The sequence below is a fragment of the Eleginops maclovinus genome, chromosome 18 (genome assembly GCF_036324505.1).
Source record: "Eleginops maclovinus isolate JMC-PN-2008 ecotype Puerto Natales chromosome 18, JC_Emac_rtc_rv5, whole genome shotgun sequence".
Lineage (NCBI taxonomy): Eukaryota > Metazoa > Chordata > Actinopteri > Perciformes > Eleginopidae > Eleginops > Eleginops maclovinus.
This window is the reverse complement of record NC_086366.1, coordinates 19,653,925-19,670,572: the sequence shown is the minus strand read 5'-3', so window position 1 is coordinate 19,670,572 and position 16,648 is coordinate 19,653,925. Positions and strand designations below refer to the sequence as shown.

The 16,648-nt window shown below is 37.8% G+C and overlaps 2 protein-coding genes across 3 annotated transcripts in view; both read right to left on the bottom strand.

Moving 5' to 3' along the window:
- The window catches only part of gab2 (GRB2-associated binding protein 2), a 34,184-nt gene extending 32,216 nt beyond the window's left edge, over positions 1–1,968 (bottom strand). Inside the window, exon 1 of one of the 2 annotated variants that reach the window (XM_063906723.1) lies at positions 1,570–1,968. In XM_063906723.1, coding sequence (XP_063762793.1) covers positions 1,570–1,641 — 72 coding nt within the window. In that variant the 5' untranslated portion in view covers positions 1,642–1,968. The remainder of the gene's footprint in view (positions 1–1,569) is intronic. The other variant, XM_063906722.1, reaches the window with a different exon arrangement.
- A 698-nt stretch (positions 1,969–2,666) lies between these two features.
- On the bottom strand, positions 2,667–7,507 carry nars2 (asparaginyl-tRNA synthetase 2, mitochondrial). The gene is made up of 14 exons (XM_063906725.1): positions 7,166–7,507; positions 6,263–6,372; positions 6,032–6,152; positions 5,757–5,897; positions 5,601–5,681; positions 4,982–5,076; positions 4,714–4,846; positions 4,239–4,337; positions 4,101–4,138; positions 3,936–4,002; positions 3,683–3,820; positions 3,463–3,560; positions 2,981–3,007; positions 2,667–2,891 (listed from the first exon to the last, which is right to left on the bottom strand). Exons 1-14 carry the CDS (start codon positions 7,325–7,327, stop codon positions 2,747–2,749), a joined length of 1,455 nt encoding a protein of 484 aa, XP_063762795.1. The 5' UTR covers positions 7,328–7,507; the 3' UTR covers positions 2,667–2,746.
- Between the last annotated feature and the right edge of the window lie 9,141 nt (positions 7,508–16,648).

The window sequence follows — 16,648 nt, the reverse complement described above, 5'->3', positions numbered from 1 at the left end:
AAACCAATGAGCAATCATTTCAACATCAACAACTACTGATTAACAAACACAGGCCTCATCTGGCTTAGGGAGGACTTTTTGGTGTTAAAAAGAAAAAAGTGGTGGAATATTGACAGGGGAGAACTTGTTACGGATTAAAACACACACAATTGTAGCAAATAATCTCCCAAAAGAGGCCCAACAGTATTAACTGAAGAGTTTAAAATTGGAGTTCTGAAACAATACATTCCTTACACCTCCTCAGCTCATTCCAATATAATGACCAATCAAACTTTCTACACAAGACACCTTCAGGCTGGAATGTCTGCGGGTATGTGAAAGAAGTATCTGAAAATATCCCTCTGCAATGGGACGTCAACTATGTCAGATGACAGCAATACTGGTGAGTAAATGGCCCCAATTGTCCATAGCCTGACTTTAAGTGGAAGGAATTTCAGATGGACAGATTATCGCATTCACAAGTCTGCCTGTTCTGTACACTCCATCTCATGACACTGTTTTCTGGCTCAAACTGTGTGCAGTGTGTGTGCAGTGTTTTATAGGTTATGCTCAGGGTGAGAAGGGCTGAGAGCCTGCTCTCTTGCCTGAGGAAGGCCATTATTTTAGCACCAATATGCCTTGTGAGCATTTATTCTACTGGTTTATACAGTACTGTTATGAACTAGGAAAGTTTTTCCCTCTGTACCTCTGCAGCTGCCGTTCCATAAGGACTATGGTGGTCTCTGTGTAAACATTGGCCAGCTTTAAGTGGAAGACAATGAGGAAATGACAGGACAATGGGGGGGGCTACATTTGAAGACATCCAAGGATGGATTTCCAGATGAAACGGAGAGATGACATCATGGCAAAGTCAGCTAGTAGGAACATGGAGAGAGAGGCCTGGTAATGCAACACCATACATAAACAGTGGACAGCTGTATTTATAGGAGATTGTCTCATGGTTCTATCTGCCTCCATAAATCCTATTATCTGATTTGTAGCCTTTCCGCTGCCCAGCACCCAGCAAGAGACGAGCAGCTTTGGCTTATGAAGCCTTATCAAGTGCTGTGCAGTTATTACTATTGCTGTGACAGAGTCAGCTTGGCCAAGATGAAAACTGCACCTCAATGCTTGATTAGACATTACCTCATAATGATCAGACCGAGCCAAATGACAGTTTGTGTCTGTATGTGTGTCTGATTTAGTCAAAATTATAGACAGCTGCTGGGTATTACACAGGCTTACTACCATGTTGTCACTGGACCCCACAGCGGGTGGCTATGTAAAACCTGGCAAATGCATTTTCATGTTAACACACATTTCTAAATTAAATTGGATTGAGGCTGTAGGCCGATTTCACAATCCAGGATAAAGTGTTTTGCCTCCCGTGGGTCATAAAATAGAGGAGAGGTCCAGATGGGAGTGGGGTGCACCTGCTACAGCTGGGCTCTTAATTTTGGAGTTTGACACCACTTAACTGTGATGCAGATATGAACAAAGCAGCAATTTGACTGAGAGAAATCTCGCAGACTCATGTTTCAACTAAACTCATAAACATAGAAAAACTAATCGAAAGTAAAGATCACTCACATATCTCCTCAGCTTTTTCTCCGGTGGTGACTTCCTCAGCCAGCCTTGGAAGATGATTTCACCGCCGCTCATGTTTGCCAGGGTGTGCTGTCTCTTCTTGCTCTACAACTGAACGTCTGTCACTAGTACATGACGGCTCCTGATCGCTTGTCTGTTCAAAGTGATGTCGGCGTTTGGCTCTCACTGCTGGTGTAGTCCGCTCCCCCCATTTGATAAAAATCAAAGAAGTGCTGTTCGGGGATGTTGCCAGTTCCTCCTGGTGGAACTGTGTGCAACGACCGCAGCGCAAAGCCACAATTGGGGAGGAAAGAAAGAAAGGCGCAAGTCGACTCTTGGGGATACACGCACTGCCAGCTGACGAGGAGCCGCGGGTAAACTCAACTGATGCAGGGTGAGGAAGTATCGTAGAGTATCTGCAGTTTGTTTTCCCAACTCATACCACGCCCACAAAGCCAACAGAGGGATGGGCTGCGCTGGGATGAACACGGTGGAAGCACGGCCGGCCACAAAGTACCTCCAAGATCCCAAAAGGAGTTTAAATAATGGAGGAACCGATTGATTTGTGACATACCATATTTTAGGTTCGCAAAAAAACATACGTTTGTTTTATTTCGAATACGGAAACGAATCTGATTACACATTATTACATCAAACATGTTTTGTATGCCTCCCAAAATATAGTTAAGTATCAGTAACAGCTAAAATACTGTGCTAAAATATTGTAAAGGTGTTTTGAAACAAAAGGTCAGAGTCAGAAGCTGCTGTTATTGTCCTGAGTAAATTATTTTATCTACTGGATGGCCTGGGAAAAAGCACCATCTTGTGGAAAATTGAAATACTTTTTTTTTTTTTTTATTTAAATTTGGAAGTTGATAATGTATTGAAAAAAAAAGAACTTAAATGTAACTTAACTCTTCCCCCGAAAAAAGTGTTATTGTTGGAAATTGTGTACAGTTGGTTACAAATCGATTATATATTAACAGTCATTTCAAATACCAATCTTCATTGTTTTTATATTTCAGGAGCAGATACATTTTAAATAGAATAACTAATTATATTTAAACACCAATAAACAAAAAATAACCATGAAAAGCAAGTATAAGTCACAATCATTTTTATTTGTTGTTAGGCAGACAACAAATGCTGTTGTTAAAATATCTACAAGCCCGAAACTGTTTCATAGAGCACATGAATGTGAAAACCTAGGGAAGGGGATCACATCTTTTATGTTGTCAACACCAAGGATGCATTGCAAATATCTCTCAAATCCCAGTCCAAAGCCACCATGAGGCACAGAGCCAAAACGCCTCAAATCCAGATACCTGCAAATAAATCAAATGTGATTACAGTTCTGTTGGAGTGTATGGGTGTTTCTTTTAGAAAGTTTAAATGTAATATGTTTGTTTTTTACCAGTTGTAGGTGTCTTCTAATCCAGCCCTAGAAAAAAAAATACATGTACGATTTTAATGTCAGATGTCCTTAAGTTTTCATACAACGCATGGGAGAAACCGGGTGGTGAGTCAGGGATATTAAAAAAACATATGAAGAAAATAGTGTGGATAAGGGCTGCCATGATATCCAAATGATCATGTCCAAGTTGTTTAGGAAGGTTGCACAGAAAAACTGCTTTACAGCCACTGCAGCACAGAGGCCAGATAGCAAAGTGCGTTAATTACTTTTTCTTTCTTTTTGATGGAAATTTGGTTGTGAATAGAGTTGCATCTTTTACTGGAATTTATAATGAAATGATCAAGGAGCCTGTACATAATATTTCAGTTGAGTGGGTTAGATGATAATAACTTATTATTATGCTTGATCTCATTTAATTAAATACAAATACATTTGAAGCATTGCCATGATTCTTCTAATAAACCTGGAGTACATGTACATACTGTTGGAGCCGAGCTCTCAGCAGATCAAGCCTCTCCTCTCTCAGCGAGCCTCCACAGAGCTCTCCAACTCCTGGCACAAGGAGGTCCACTGCAGCTGCCTGCACACAAACAGCAGTCAGGGCAGATATGCAAATCGCTGCGATAACCCAAGGGACGGTTCAAGGAAGCGGTTAAATCATTTATTGGCTGTGTATTTTTTAACATCACAACTACGTCTTACTGTATGCTGAGGATGATCCTGGTTGTCTCTTGCATAAAAAGGCTTGAGATCATAAGGATAATCAGTGACAAAGACTGGAAGGTTGCCGCAATGTTTCACCAGGTACTTCTCATGTTCCGTCTGAAGGTCACAGCCCCACTGTGGAACAGAAGAGCTAAGGTCAATGTGGAGCTTTGTGGAATGATAGTATCAAACATACAGCTGTAGATATAAAGTCTGGTCATCAAGGAGAAAATAATAATGTTGCACTTACGTCTTTTGGGAAGGCAAAACTCTCAGAGCTGCGGTTTAGGATGTCGATAGCCTCACTGTAGGTAATCCTAAAGGTAGATTCAGATACTGTTCATTAAATGCCTAAGAAATTTGACTTTATTCTTTAGCTGATATAACTTCCATGTTTAGAATAACCGAGACTTACGCAGGGAATCTGTTCTTCATCATAGCCTCTACAATGTCCTGTAATTGAGATTATAATACAGTGAGTTGCAGTTGTGTCTGGTTGGTATAAGGAGCTAGGTTATGTACCCAAGTTAGATTAGTGTCCTTCAGGACTCACCCTGTGTCCAGGAGTCACATGCTTGTGAAACAAATCCACATCCTCAGCACAGTGAGCCAAGACATGCTCTGTGGCAGATCTGAACATGTCCTCCATGACCTGTGGAGCGGGGCCAGTTTAATAATTAAAGCGTTTCTGAATAACTGCGCATAAGGGCAACTTTAAAAGTCACAGAATGCAAGTGTACAGTTTAAACTTCAGCAGACAGTAAATGGATGCGGTGTGAAACAAGTTGATTTAGCCAGTCTGTGACGACTATGATTCACAACATGTCACGGGAAAGAGCACAAGCACAAATCAATGCAGTTACAAATCAGAGGAGTTTATTTTTTATAACATGTTTAATTGAATAGAAAATAAAATTACTATTGGAAAGGTAAGACATCAATCTGTTGTGCGCACAGGAATATGCAAAGTGAAAAACAGATATAGCAGACACAGAGTAACGTTGTATTTGAGGACAATGACAGTGTACCTTGGTGAGATCCTCTAAGGACTGTGTAAAGGAGACCTCGGCCTCCACCATGTAAAACTCAGCCAGGTGCCGTCTGCTCTGGGAGTTCTCAGCACGAAAAGTTGGCCCAAATGTGTAAACTTTAGATAAAGCTCTGGAAGAAAAACAAGGGATGTGGCATATTAACAAATTCTCTTCAGTGCAAAAGTGTGTCTCTTACTTTCTGAGGCAGAACATACAAGCAGGTAGATGTGATCACCACAAGATAAATCCTTATAGTTTATCTCACCCTGACATCAATTCCAAGTGAAGCTGACCAGACACAGTCAGGAAGGCTGGGACAGAGAAAAAGTTCTCATCTTCTTCATAGTCTGGGCCTGATGGCTAGGAACCAAATCAAAAGTTTTTAATGTTTAAACAATATCATTAATACTTATGTTTACATCAGGGATTGATTCACAAGTACACACTGGAGGGGACAACACAGATCACAGACTAATAGGATACACAGCAAGCTAAATTATTGTTATGTTCATAATATGGGAACATAAAAGAATACTTCACACAAAAAATGACCATTGAGTATCAATTAATTAACCCATGTAACTTTTAAATATTGAAGAATACTCACTACTTCCCTAAACAAATGCATTTTTACTCAAAATCAATACATTTGCGTCATACTTGCAAAGATAAGAAGCATGCTTGCACAAATGGAAGACTGTGCTGTAAATAATTAGGATTTTGAACAAATAATCCTCAATTCTCAAATTCATAAAGACCTGTACAAGTATTTCTATTCTTGCGAGAGAAAAAATGTTCAAGAAAAATTCAAGGTAACACAGGGTGAGGAATTGATAAAGCCTTTTAATTTAAAAGCATTTAAAACACATCTAGTAGATACTAACCTCAATCTGAAAGAGCTCCCCTGCCCCTTCACAGTCATTTGAGGTGATGACTGGAGTGTGAATCTGCAAAAAGCCATTTTCCTGGAAAACAACAAATAACAAAATAAACACATAAAGTCTGTTATCTATTCAAAACTCGTTCACTGTTGGTCTCACCTTGAAATATGAGTGAACAGCTGTAGTGGCCTCACTTCGTATTCTCAACAGGGAGCTGAAGGCATTTGTTCTACACCTGAGATGAGGAAACTGTCGAATATACTCAAGGCCGTGTCTTCCTTTGATTTTGAATGGAAAATCCTGAAGCAAAAACACAAAACAACACTAGTTACATTTCCTTTACAATGAACACATAGTTATGACAAAGACAAGGTTTATTTAAAGCTAACACATTGAATAATCAGATTGTGTGTGTGGTATTTAAGGAAACTTACCACAGGGTCACATTCTCCTACGATATGGATTTGCTCTGCCTCCAGTTCAACTGGCTGTTTTAGGTTTGGGCTTTTCTTAAGAGTACCTGTGACTTCAACAGCACTTCCAAATGTGAGCAACCTTTATATTTGGAGAAGAAAATGAAAGATTATAACTGTATAACTGGACCCTTTATACCTGAAACTACATTGTCAGTGATTAAGTAAAGGAAGTTAATCTGAAGGATTTACGGATCATTCAGCTCTGAACTGGCGATGACCTGCAGTGATTGCAGAGAGCTTCCATCGTTCACATGCAGGAAGAGATTTGACTTCTGAGCTCTAACAGAACGAACCCATCCCTACAAGAGAAACAAATCAATAGTAAATAGTGCATTCTGGTAATAATGAAGAAAAATATATTTTGGTTTGCAAGTTAAGTTCATAAACCCTGATTTAATAATTTTAATACATCTTAATTAAATGTCAATTTAATGTACACAATGTGATATCAATATGCAGTTATACTTGTTTAATCCTTTGTCATACTGTAGTTTAGGGTGCATCAGACACTAGCTAAAATTCCAATGAATTTCTAAAAGCATATATTTTACTGGACAATTTAGCAAATCGGCATATAAAGTCTATAAATGTAGTGTTTAGTATGTGTACTTATCTGCTTTCTTGAATTACAATTAAATAACATTAAAGCAAATAAAACTGCAAGTTTTTTAAGTTGTCGAAAGAACTAGGCTTTTTTATAACTGTTTTTATTTTCATTGGGTTAAAAGTACACAACTTTTCAAAAACGTGGGGGTGTTAGCGTGATTCCTTTTTTTGGCAGTTCATCAGTTCATCAGTTCATCAGTTCATCAGTTCACCCCCCCCCCCCCCCCCCCCCCCGGACGCTCCGCACAGGACGTAAAAAGAGGACATGTCCGGGAAACACATGTTGTGATATGTTCCGTAATAGACGTTTGCAAGTAATTGGTATATTAGAGAACGTCAATGTTTATATAAAAGGTAACTTTTATTAAATTCAGTGAAAATTCATGCTAGCAAAGTCAGTTTGGGTAAACTGCATGCTACTGCAGGATAATTGTCAGCACAGGTTAGCAGAACATATCGTGTGATAAAAGCATGCGTGAATATTACCTGTACTTTGACATTAACTCCCAATTCAGCACCTGAAACTGCTTCGGACACCCTTAGTGTCGTTGCTGTCCTCTTGCAATAATGTCGGATACTTAGCAATACTCCCCGAGATACTGAGGTGGTTGTTGCAACAGAAAGCGTTTTAGCTGCAGCTTGTAACATCGTGACAAACACTGCACTTTGAGACCCAAAACGTCCGCTAAAAGCACATCATGTTGCAACAACTTAAAGGTTCAATAAACATCAATTTCAACGGTATTGTTGACGTTTTCCTGACACTTGACTTTCACGTTGTATCACTTGTGTTACAGAGACACTTCCTGTTTAGGTTTTTCACCATTCGTCTAATACAGTCACGTGGATTACAATAACCCAATCAGATCGTGATGTCTCACAGCAGTCACTTTATCGCTCCAGGGAGCTGTAGTGTTCATATGAGCCTGTAGATGTCTTGCTAAAATCCATGTAGGTGCCTCAATAGCAACAATGTATTCATCATTATTATTATTAAATATGACATTATTCAATCTCTAACTAAAAAAAGCAGAAAATCTAATTGTGTAGAGACACATTTCAATAAGGTACTATGATAATTTTAATGGAAAAGCAGAATTCAGCCATCAGCTTTACAAACTACAAGTTTTACATAAATAAAATCTGTCTTAAAGAAGCATACAAAAAGTATGATGAGTTCAGCTATTCAGAAAATTAGGCTGAATATACTCTCAGAAAGAAAAGAAACAAACATCTATATATTATGCATTTCTGTTCCCTGCTTTTAAAAAAGTACATTTTAATATCCCAGTTGCTGTCCATTAGCAGTAGGTACAATAGCGATGAATTTTTTTAAGGCAAGCAGTTTCTTGGTGTAAAATTGAGACAAATATCCTGCTCTAAATACTTATTTTCATAAACACTGACAACAATTCAAATGACTATCCACCAGTCATTTTCTACATACAGTGGAAAAAGTGAAATGTATTTTGAACACCAAAGCGTAACACGTGGAGGGATTCAAAAGTGTAATGAAGCAAGCAGAACAGCTTTCACAACCACATGGAAATCCTCTTTAATCTTCCATGATGTATCTGCCGTCAGTGTGAGGTCCATTTGTGCGTAAACCTCGTTAATCCAATACCCAGAACGACACTGGGTCTATTCCCACCATTTGCTGCTGGGGTAAATCAGATCATGCCAGCAATGTAATAAGATGCCATGGACAATTATTCACCTGGACTCGCCTGTCAGCTCTGGAGCCCCTGGTCTGGGACTGCCAGCAAACACAGAGCTGGATGTCTCCACCTCCGGCTGCTTATGACACATCATCATTAAACCCAACATGATGCATCTGAAAAGTCAGCAGGGTCATTGATATTAATTATCTCCTGCGTGGATGGAGCAATTAGGCACATGGTCTCATCTTAATGGGTAGCAGAACAAATCCATTTTCCAATTCATTGACAGAATGCAAAATACAATGAGGAATTGGTAGAGGTCATGATGTCTGTATCATATGTTTCTTTGTCTTTAAAGATGAAGTTGAAAGATGGTAACTATAACACCTTTTGATACAAACAATCAGGAAACAGTTATCTTTAATGTATTGCTAGAAAACAACATGGATGGAATTTGTTAAAAAAAAAAAACATTTAAAAAAAAAACCTTTTTCAGGAAATGTGTCGATATTTTGTGATAATCAGATTGTTATACTGCTAAAATCTGCTATCCTGTTGTTCCTCCATCATAATGTGCAATATCTTACTTTACCACAAGGTAGTGGTGTAGCTCTATGACACAATTCACTCCTTTCAAATCCCCATCTACTACAGATTTATTCATTTACCCCTGAGTTTCCTCCATTATATTATTCATTTGCAGCTCCAAGGTCTACTCAAATGGCAACAAGCTGGCTTTGTTATGTTCTCTTTGCAGTTCTATCAAGAATAATGCAAAGGACCTGCTGGGTTTCATTGGCAGCAGGTAGTCCAGTGCAGCAGTAAATTCAGGTAGCATCCAGGAAATGTTTCCTACACATCAACAGGAGCAGCAAGGTTGACATCCCCATAGTGTTCTTTTATAACCTGATTTGTATTGTTCCCTTTTTTCAGGCTTCACACACTCAGTAACATCCTGCATGTGGGATTGATGCTTGATTGCATGTTGCTTGTTTTAATATATCCACAGACACAAATCCTCCCCAAGGAACCACATGCAACATGTGAAAATAGTATGTCTGAATACAAATCTGTAAAACGACAAAAATAACAAAGTGTTATCCTGATAACATTCTCCAAAAATATCTAGAAGAGAAGTCAAATTGTACTTGAAATGGGAAACAACTCTCTTGAAGCCTCTACAGGTAAAAGAGATGTTTGGCAATGGCGTGACAACCTTATTTGGGCTTAACAACTTGTTAAAATCAATAACCGATTAGTCAGCAAAACAAAGGATTTTGCTGTAAAAGCTTGGATCTCTGGAGGATCACTGAACTTAAAGGGCATGTGCATCCTCTGCTCTCAGCCCCCCCCCCCACATCCACCCACGAAAGCACCATATCGACGGCATATCCTGCACCTTCCACACTCCTTCATCAGCTCCTCCAAATATTCTGCATTCTCAAATGAAAAGGTGCATTGATTTTATGTTACATGGCTCGTTAAGTGCTGATTAGACCATTATAGTGATGTGATTTCAGGGAATGGGTTTGGGTGACAGGCGGCCAAAAACAAATCAAAAGGAACTAACAACCCTTACTGAAAGAGATTTGGGCTGCTGCACTGCTTCACCTACGACTCTGCAGTTAATATCAGACTCTGGTGTTTGTGTGGGTTGATATCTAATGGACCAGCTTCAATAGTCTAGAGACAATATCCATTAACAGTGCTCAAGACTTTTACTGTTTGGAAATGATGATGATGTTCAGCAAGCACAGTTGATACATTCAACACCCAATATTTCTTCAAGTTTTGGATTGTTAGTTACATTTTTTTTTAAAGAAAATCCCAAATTTAATGTCATTTTAAGTGGATAATGTATTAATTGTAACACTCACTGTCAGATAATGCAATAATGAAAGTGGTCATTGGTTTGAACCCTTATTTGTAAAGATTCATTTGCAGGGCACTCAATAATATTTGTTTTTCACAGGCTGGTTGGAAAATTGCAAAAAAGTCATAAATCAATTATCAGGTTTAAAAGAAAACCGCAAAAAAAAAAATAGTGAAGAAAGGATAAGAATCTGAGAAGATTTTTTAAAAAGGGAATAATATAAAGTTCAAAGTAAATAAATAAATAAGCAAAGAAGTTCTGATAAAAAAGCAAGTTTTAAGAAAAAACTTAAAAGTGATCACTGTCTCAGTCAACCTGATCTCGAAAATCTTGGCACTCTTATCTTTTTTAGTATTCAGCGTATGAAACAGACAAAAGACCTCTGCTCAGGATATTTAAGTCTTAGAGTACTGATAGGTCAAATACACAGCACGGATTGAGGGCATAAAGAGCTTTAAAGGTAATCAGTAAAATCTGAAAATCTATTCTAAAACATACCGGGAGCCAATGTAAAGAAACTAAAAGAGAAGTGATGTGTTTTGATTTTTGGATAAGACCAGTTCTTTGATTAAAAGCCTGGCCGCTCATCTCTGTACAGTCTGGAGTGGATAAAACCATGATTAATGTGTCCAAAGGGAAGCATGTATAGAGGAAATAAACTTGGTCCCAAAGCCGATCCCTGAGGCACACCACAGTTAACAGAAAGTAAATGAAGAGACACAGAGGGTGTGTTTGAAAATGCACTTCAGTCTGTATGTCCTGTATACTGCCTACTAAATTAACAATTAAGAGTACCATTACCAGCAGATTGTTCATCTACAGTCCCTTTTAAATGTGAGCTCCAGTGTTTTTCCTCTTGACTGCACCTTTACCCCACTCGCCATCATTCGTAATTATTTTATCCTAAAGTAAATTATTAAAACCGTCTGCCTTGCAGTCTATCATTGCACAGTGTATACACTTGCAGTGCATTTTGGTATGGATGAATATGTTCAGAAAGCTAATTTCTCATAGTCAAAATGTCTAACATTTCGGATTTACATCCTAGCATTTCTCACGTACAACATTTTTACGTACTATGATGGAACGCACTAATACTCAATTTAGCTTCATACTTCGTATGAATAGAGGGCAATGATTGTATGTTAACACAGCTAGAACTTCCTATTCGACTGGAATGTTAAACCCATTGTGAAGCTGCTCCAGATATCCCTACCCATGGCCTCAGTCCGTCTAACAGGATGCTGTGAATTGCATGAAATGCTTCGCTAAGGTCCAGGTGTACAAGGACTGAGCACATGCCATCATCAGCAGCCATTCAATTGTTGTTGGTAACCTTGAGGATGGCAGTGCTGAGAAAAAATATGTTTTCTATTCTTTGCAGAGAGAAATTGCTTTGACACTTTTTTTTTTTCTAGAATTGTAGATATTAAAGATAACCTGTAATGGTCAATGATCAATAGTTTTCAATGCCAGAGGGATCCAGCCCAGGATATGTTTAGCATTGATTACACAAGCAGTTTTAAAAACAATTCTGAGATATAGAAAGCAGATATAGCACAAAAGTTTCCTTTACTTTCCTTTACTCTACAATGTTTGTAATACATCAAGACGGCTAGATGACAATCTAAACAATACTGTTTCAAAAAGTTCTGACGAAACAATGGGATAAAACTGGTTCAAATTACTCACTTTACCAGTAAAATAATTTAAATATTTAAAATGACGTAACATTTGGATTCAGTCCATTGAATGAATGCTGTTCAGAGTTCAATTTCATTTCAAAATAAGAGTTTCATGTTACTGAATATACTGTACCTGTTACAAGTCAAATCCCTAAATTACTAACCAAGGACAACATTTTGGTTTAACCTTATATTCCTTAGTTTCTCTGAATTAGTTAAGCTTCCATCAAGAACAGGGCCCTGAAAATACCTTTCACAATTTCAGAGTCAATCAAAACACAGTGGCAGATTTGGGGTATTTTGTCATGCTTAAATTTCACACAGAAAGGATCTCCCTTAATGTGCGGAGGAGATAGGTTCATACTATTCAGAGCAACTATATATAATATCACAGCTTCAAGTTAAAACATGTCACAACAGTTTGGCACCTGAACCCTTTCCTTTCTTCCACTGGATGTATTCAAAGACAAGACTCTCCTGAGTTGGAAGAATACATGATGAAACACAGTGATATCAAACCATTGTACCTCATCACACAGTGTCATTTTCCTCTGCACACACACGGGCCACAGTCAAATGAAAGAATTCATCCTAGTCTCACTTTGCCCTTTGCAGCAGCATCACTTGTCAGTGACGTCTTAAAGGAGGTTACAGCGTGGGCTGTGCTTTATTTCCCCGTGTTCTTTAATTTAATGTCCAGTAAAGATTAAGCTTTGATATCCTAATTACAAAATCATTTGCACAAATGATCCTAAACTCTTTATTGAAATGCAATAATTATAGTTATATCTAGGTCTCCCAAGATAAATATGATATTAATTTTCTCACCTTGTTAGGTGTACATGTAGAATACACCTTTACAGTAAGCATCTGTTGCATACTTATTGTTGTCAATATTAAACATTAAATACCTAGAAATTATCTGTCCAAAAAATGACTTTTAGACTTAGCAATTGTGCTTTGCCGGTCTGGGTCTGGAATCCCACAGAGATTAGTTTGAAAACATTCAGCTCATAATATTTTTCTCATTAAAATGTCCTCATGTCATATATTTCCCGAGGTCTGGCAAGGGGAAATGCCTGCCATGGGATTTTCATGATCTGTCGCTCCACTTGAAGATTTTACTACTCTTTCAGGACATTTTTAACTGCCTTACATTGCTAAAAAAAAAAAAAAGCTGAGGAGTTCACCTTATCTGAACTATATACAGTATATAGTTTTTACCTCCTCAAGAAAGATTTCCTGTGTATACTCCCATCAGGTTTCTTGAATGTCTCTCTTTGTATGTGCTAATAAACTGTTTCTGTGCTGAATAATCAAAAATAATTTGCCTTTTTAGTAACTGACAGCAAATTCATTCTGCTTTCCATTGAGTATGTTTCATTGAATTAACAGACTGTCCTACGTTAAGAATGCCATTAGAATTATCAACAATTTACTTTCAGCAAACTATAAATTATCAGTGAGAGCTGTTCTTTTCTATTTGCACTGGAACATTCCTACAGCCCTATCATTACTGTGTCCTTCCCCTGCTGATTTATCTCATTTACCTCCCCTGTTTAAGCAGAAACGCTCTGATGATAAGTGAATGATAACTAGTTACATCCCTGATGCAAAACACTACTGCAGTGGAATGAAAATAACACCTTGGCCCTTGACACACAATGTTATTTAAATTGGGAAACTTCAGGAGGTCCGGTTTGACATCTAATTCTCTGTAGACAAGAATTTCCGAGACATGTTGGTTTAATCACAAACGTGCAGAGGTAACTGGTGGGATACACCTGGGGCAGTGTCTTTGTCAAGGGCAGTTATAAGAATAATATCATGTTCTAAATATACAGCTTGTACTGAATCACATTGGCCCTTCTGCTGTCCCACTCTGAAGATATTTCATTAAATCTAATTGAAAAGCAGTCTCCCCTTCTTTAAAACGAAAATCCCCTTTCAGTAGAGTAGAAGTGTTGTCTCAGCAGACTTCCAACTATAAATCTATGACTAATTACTTTATTTTATTCAGACACACCAACTACCCTCTAATTAGCCAAACAATGAATGGGGATGTCTTAGGTTTCCATGTGGGCACTCGCTTACTGCATCAAACTGAAGATATGGGTATTTAACCAAAGTATTTTTAATGTTTCAGTCTATTTATGAAAACAAAGGCCTTTCCCCATATGTTGTTGTGATAATTAAATAACAATTAGGACCGGGCCAAACTATCCTTCAAAACTAAGGAGCCGTATTTAAATGTCTACAGTTAAGAGAACTGCACACTGTGTGAACGTAATGACAAAATATCACACTGAAAAAACCTTGAGAGGATATCTTTTTTTTAAACTAAATTATTTAAAAAAAACTATTTCTGTTGTTGAAGCCTGACCCTGTCTTCCAGCTGCACCTGATTTAGTTTATGCAGTCAATTCCCAACCAAGCACCTTTGTGGTGCAGCCACAGAGAGACTGAAATATCATCTTTTGTTTCATTTGATAAAACAAAAGATGTAGTGTTAGCTGGGAGTTGGCAGGCACTATAGCTGCGCTACTCCTGAAACATAATGTCATGATGAAAAGAGCGAGTGTGTTCAACAAGCTCTGTTTCTGATCAAATTCTTCTGAGAGCAAATTATATATTTCAAATGTCAACTGTTATTTATCTATTTCTTTACTTTCACAAAATATTTCCTATTTTTCTGTCAGGTCGTTAATGTTTATCATTCAGGCTGAGTAAAGAAAAAAAGATCTGATCCGGCTGCTGCTGTTGAAAGTTGCTTCTTCTTCCTCCCATGTAGGACGTTTTATGCAGATTCAATTATTTTTGACAGCATCCCCCATCCCCAATAAAAGCTGAATTTGCTGCACCGGGACATCACTTATCAAAGCTGAAAGCTATTACTTTTCTTTTCCATTGTTTAACTGCTGCCAACAATCAGTAGCATTGTATTGAAGTGACTTAGAAAGATGAATATTCTAATTCTTTTTTTTTCATTTTGCAAGAGTGGTTGCCAAATCAACGACGCAGTGAAAGCTAGGGAGCGTGCATTAGAATTATCATCTTTATTCTGCTCCACCGCATGCACATGTACTGGTCTGGTTTTTCTTGCCAATAAACGATGGATTTGCACATGTAGAACAACAGTGTATAAAACTCCACTTAAGCCAGCATGGATCATAGAAATGTGAGTCATCCAATAAAAGGGGTTTTTGTATGTGTCGGTCTTTGTCTTCCTGTTTTAAATCCAAATTATATTCAGTATGTCAAACAACTGCAGCATTCAAGCTCTTCCAAAAGGAACTTTTAAATAGGAAGAGACTATGAAAACCTGAGGTTCAATATTTGTTTCCCTGACAGCAATAGTCATTGTGTTTTCATGCTTTGCCAGCGGTGTGGTGGTGTGTGTCAGTCAGTGTCTGGGGGGGGGGGTTCAGCATTTTATCTTTTCTTTTTGGTTGGAAAAGAATATGAAAGAAGACAAATCTTTCAGTGAAATATGCACCAAAAAAAATTTAAATCTCCACAACTTAAAACCATTTGGATTGGCAGGCTTATTTGTATGGGTAAACGAAATGAGAGGCCAGCCGTGTCCTGATCCAGATGCACAACGTGGAAATACATTTCCCAAGGCTGATTTACATAATAGTATTCATAATGGGCACAAAGGTTCTGTAACCAAAATAATTCTGTCAGACGGTCTTCAGGCTTTGTATGTCGGACTGAAAACACACACAGCTGCAGGATTCAACGAGGACAGAGGAAACAAACTCTCTGCTATAGTTCTGAAGTATTTTGAAAGGCACTGTTCAGTCTGAGGCACATACATTTCTATTGTCTAAAGCAATATCAATCACACAAAGTTTATCTATTCACTTCCTCTCAGATTTACATATTGTTGAGCATTGAAGATTCAGAAGTTCCTTTACAAGTACAATTTGTATTATTTCAATGTATTTAATTGAAGTCAATAGAACAAGTCTTTGCCATAAAGTTTACAGAAGGTGTAGACTGGATGGCAAGGTGGTTGTAATACAGATGTCACAGCCAACACGATATATATATTTTTTTGTAATAGTGCCAATGGCAATATGAATTTGCCTGTGGCAGTGAGCACTTGGGGGATTTTACCTCACACCAGAAGGAGGTGGGGGGCAATAGATTTTTTTACTTTACCCTGATTGTCTTTCTGGATGTATTTCTGCTCCATGCTACTTCTTTTTTAAATATTGTGAACTCAGTTTCCTACAATAAATGTCGTCTTTATTTTTCATTTGTTGCAAAAGTCTTAGCTTTTATAATTGTACTATTTAAAAAAAACATTTTTTTTAAGTGTTCTTCTTTCTGTGTCTCTGTATGCACCATTTATACCAAAACAAATTCCTCGTATGTAAACCTACTTGGTAATTTAACTGATTCTGATTAGAAACTCTCATCAGATTAAACTTGTAGTTGAGACAAGCTTGCACAAACTGACTCATCTATTTCTCCATAAAAGGTTTATGACTAATTTTTTAATGATTTAAGAAACACATATAAAGAAAAACTCACATTCAGAGCTTGTGAACACACATTTGGACATCTAATGCTGGACAACCCACACACTGTAAATGAAGACAACCCAGTCAGGTTTTTTGTAGGTTGTAAGAAAATACCGTATCCGACAAGGTATTTGTCTTCCTTTCCTGTGGCATATGCAAGCCGGTAGAATACTTCACACCCTATCTGAGAATCTCCACCAAAACTATCTTTGAAAAAG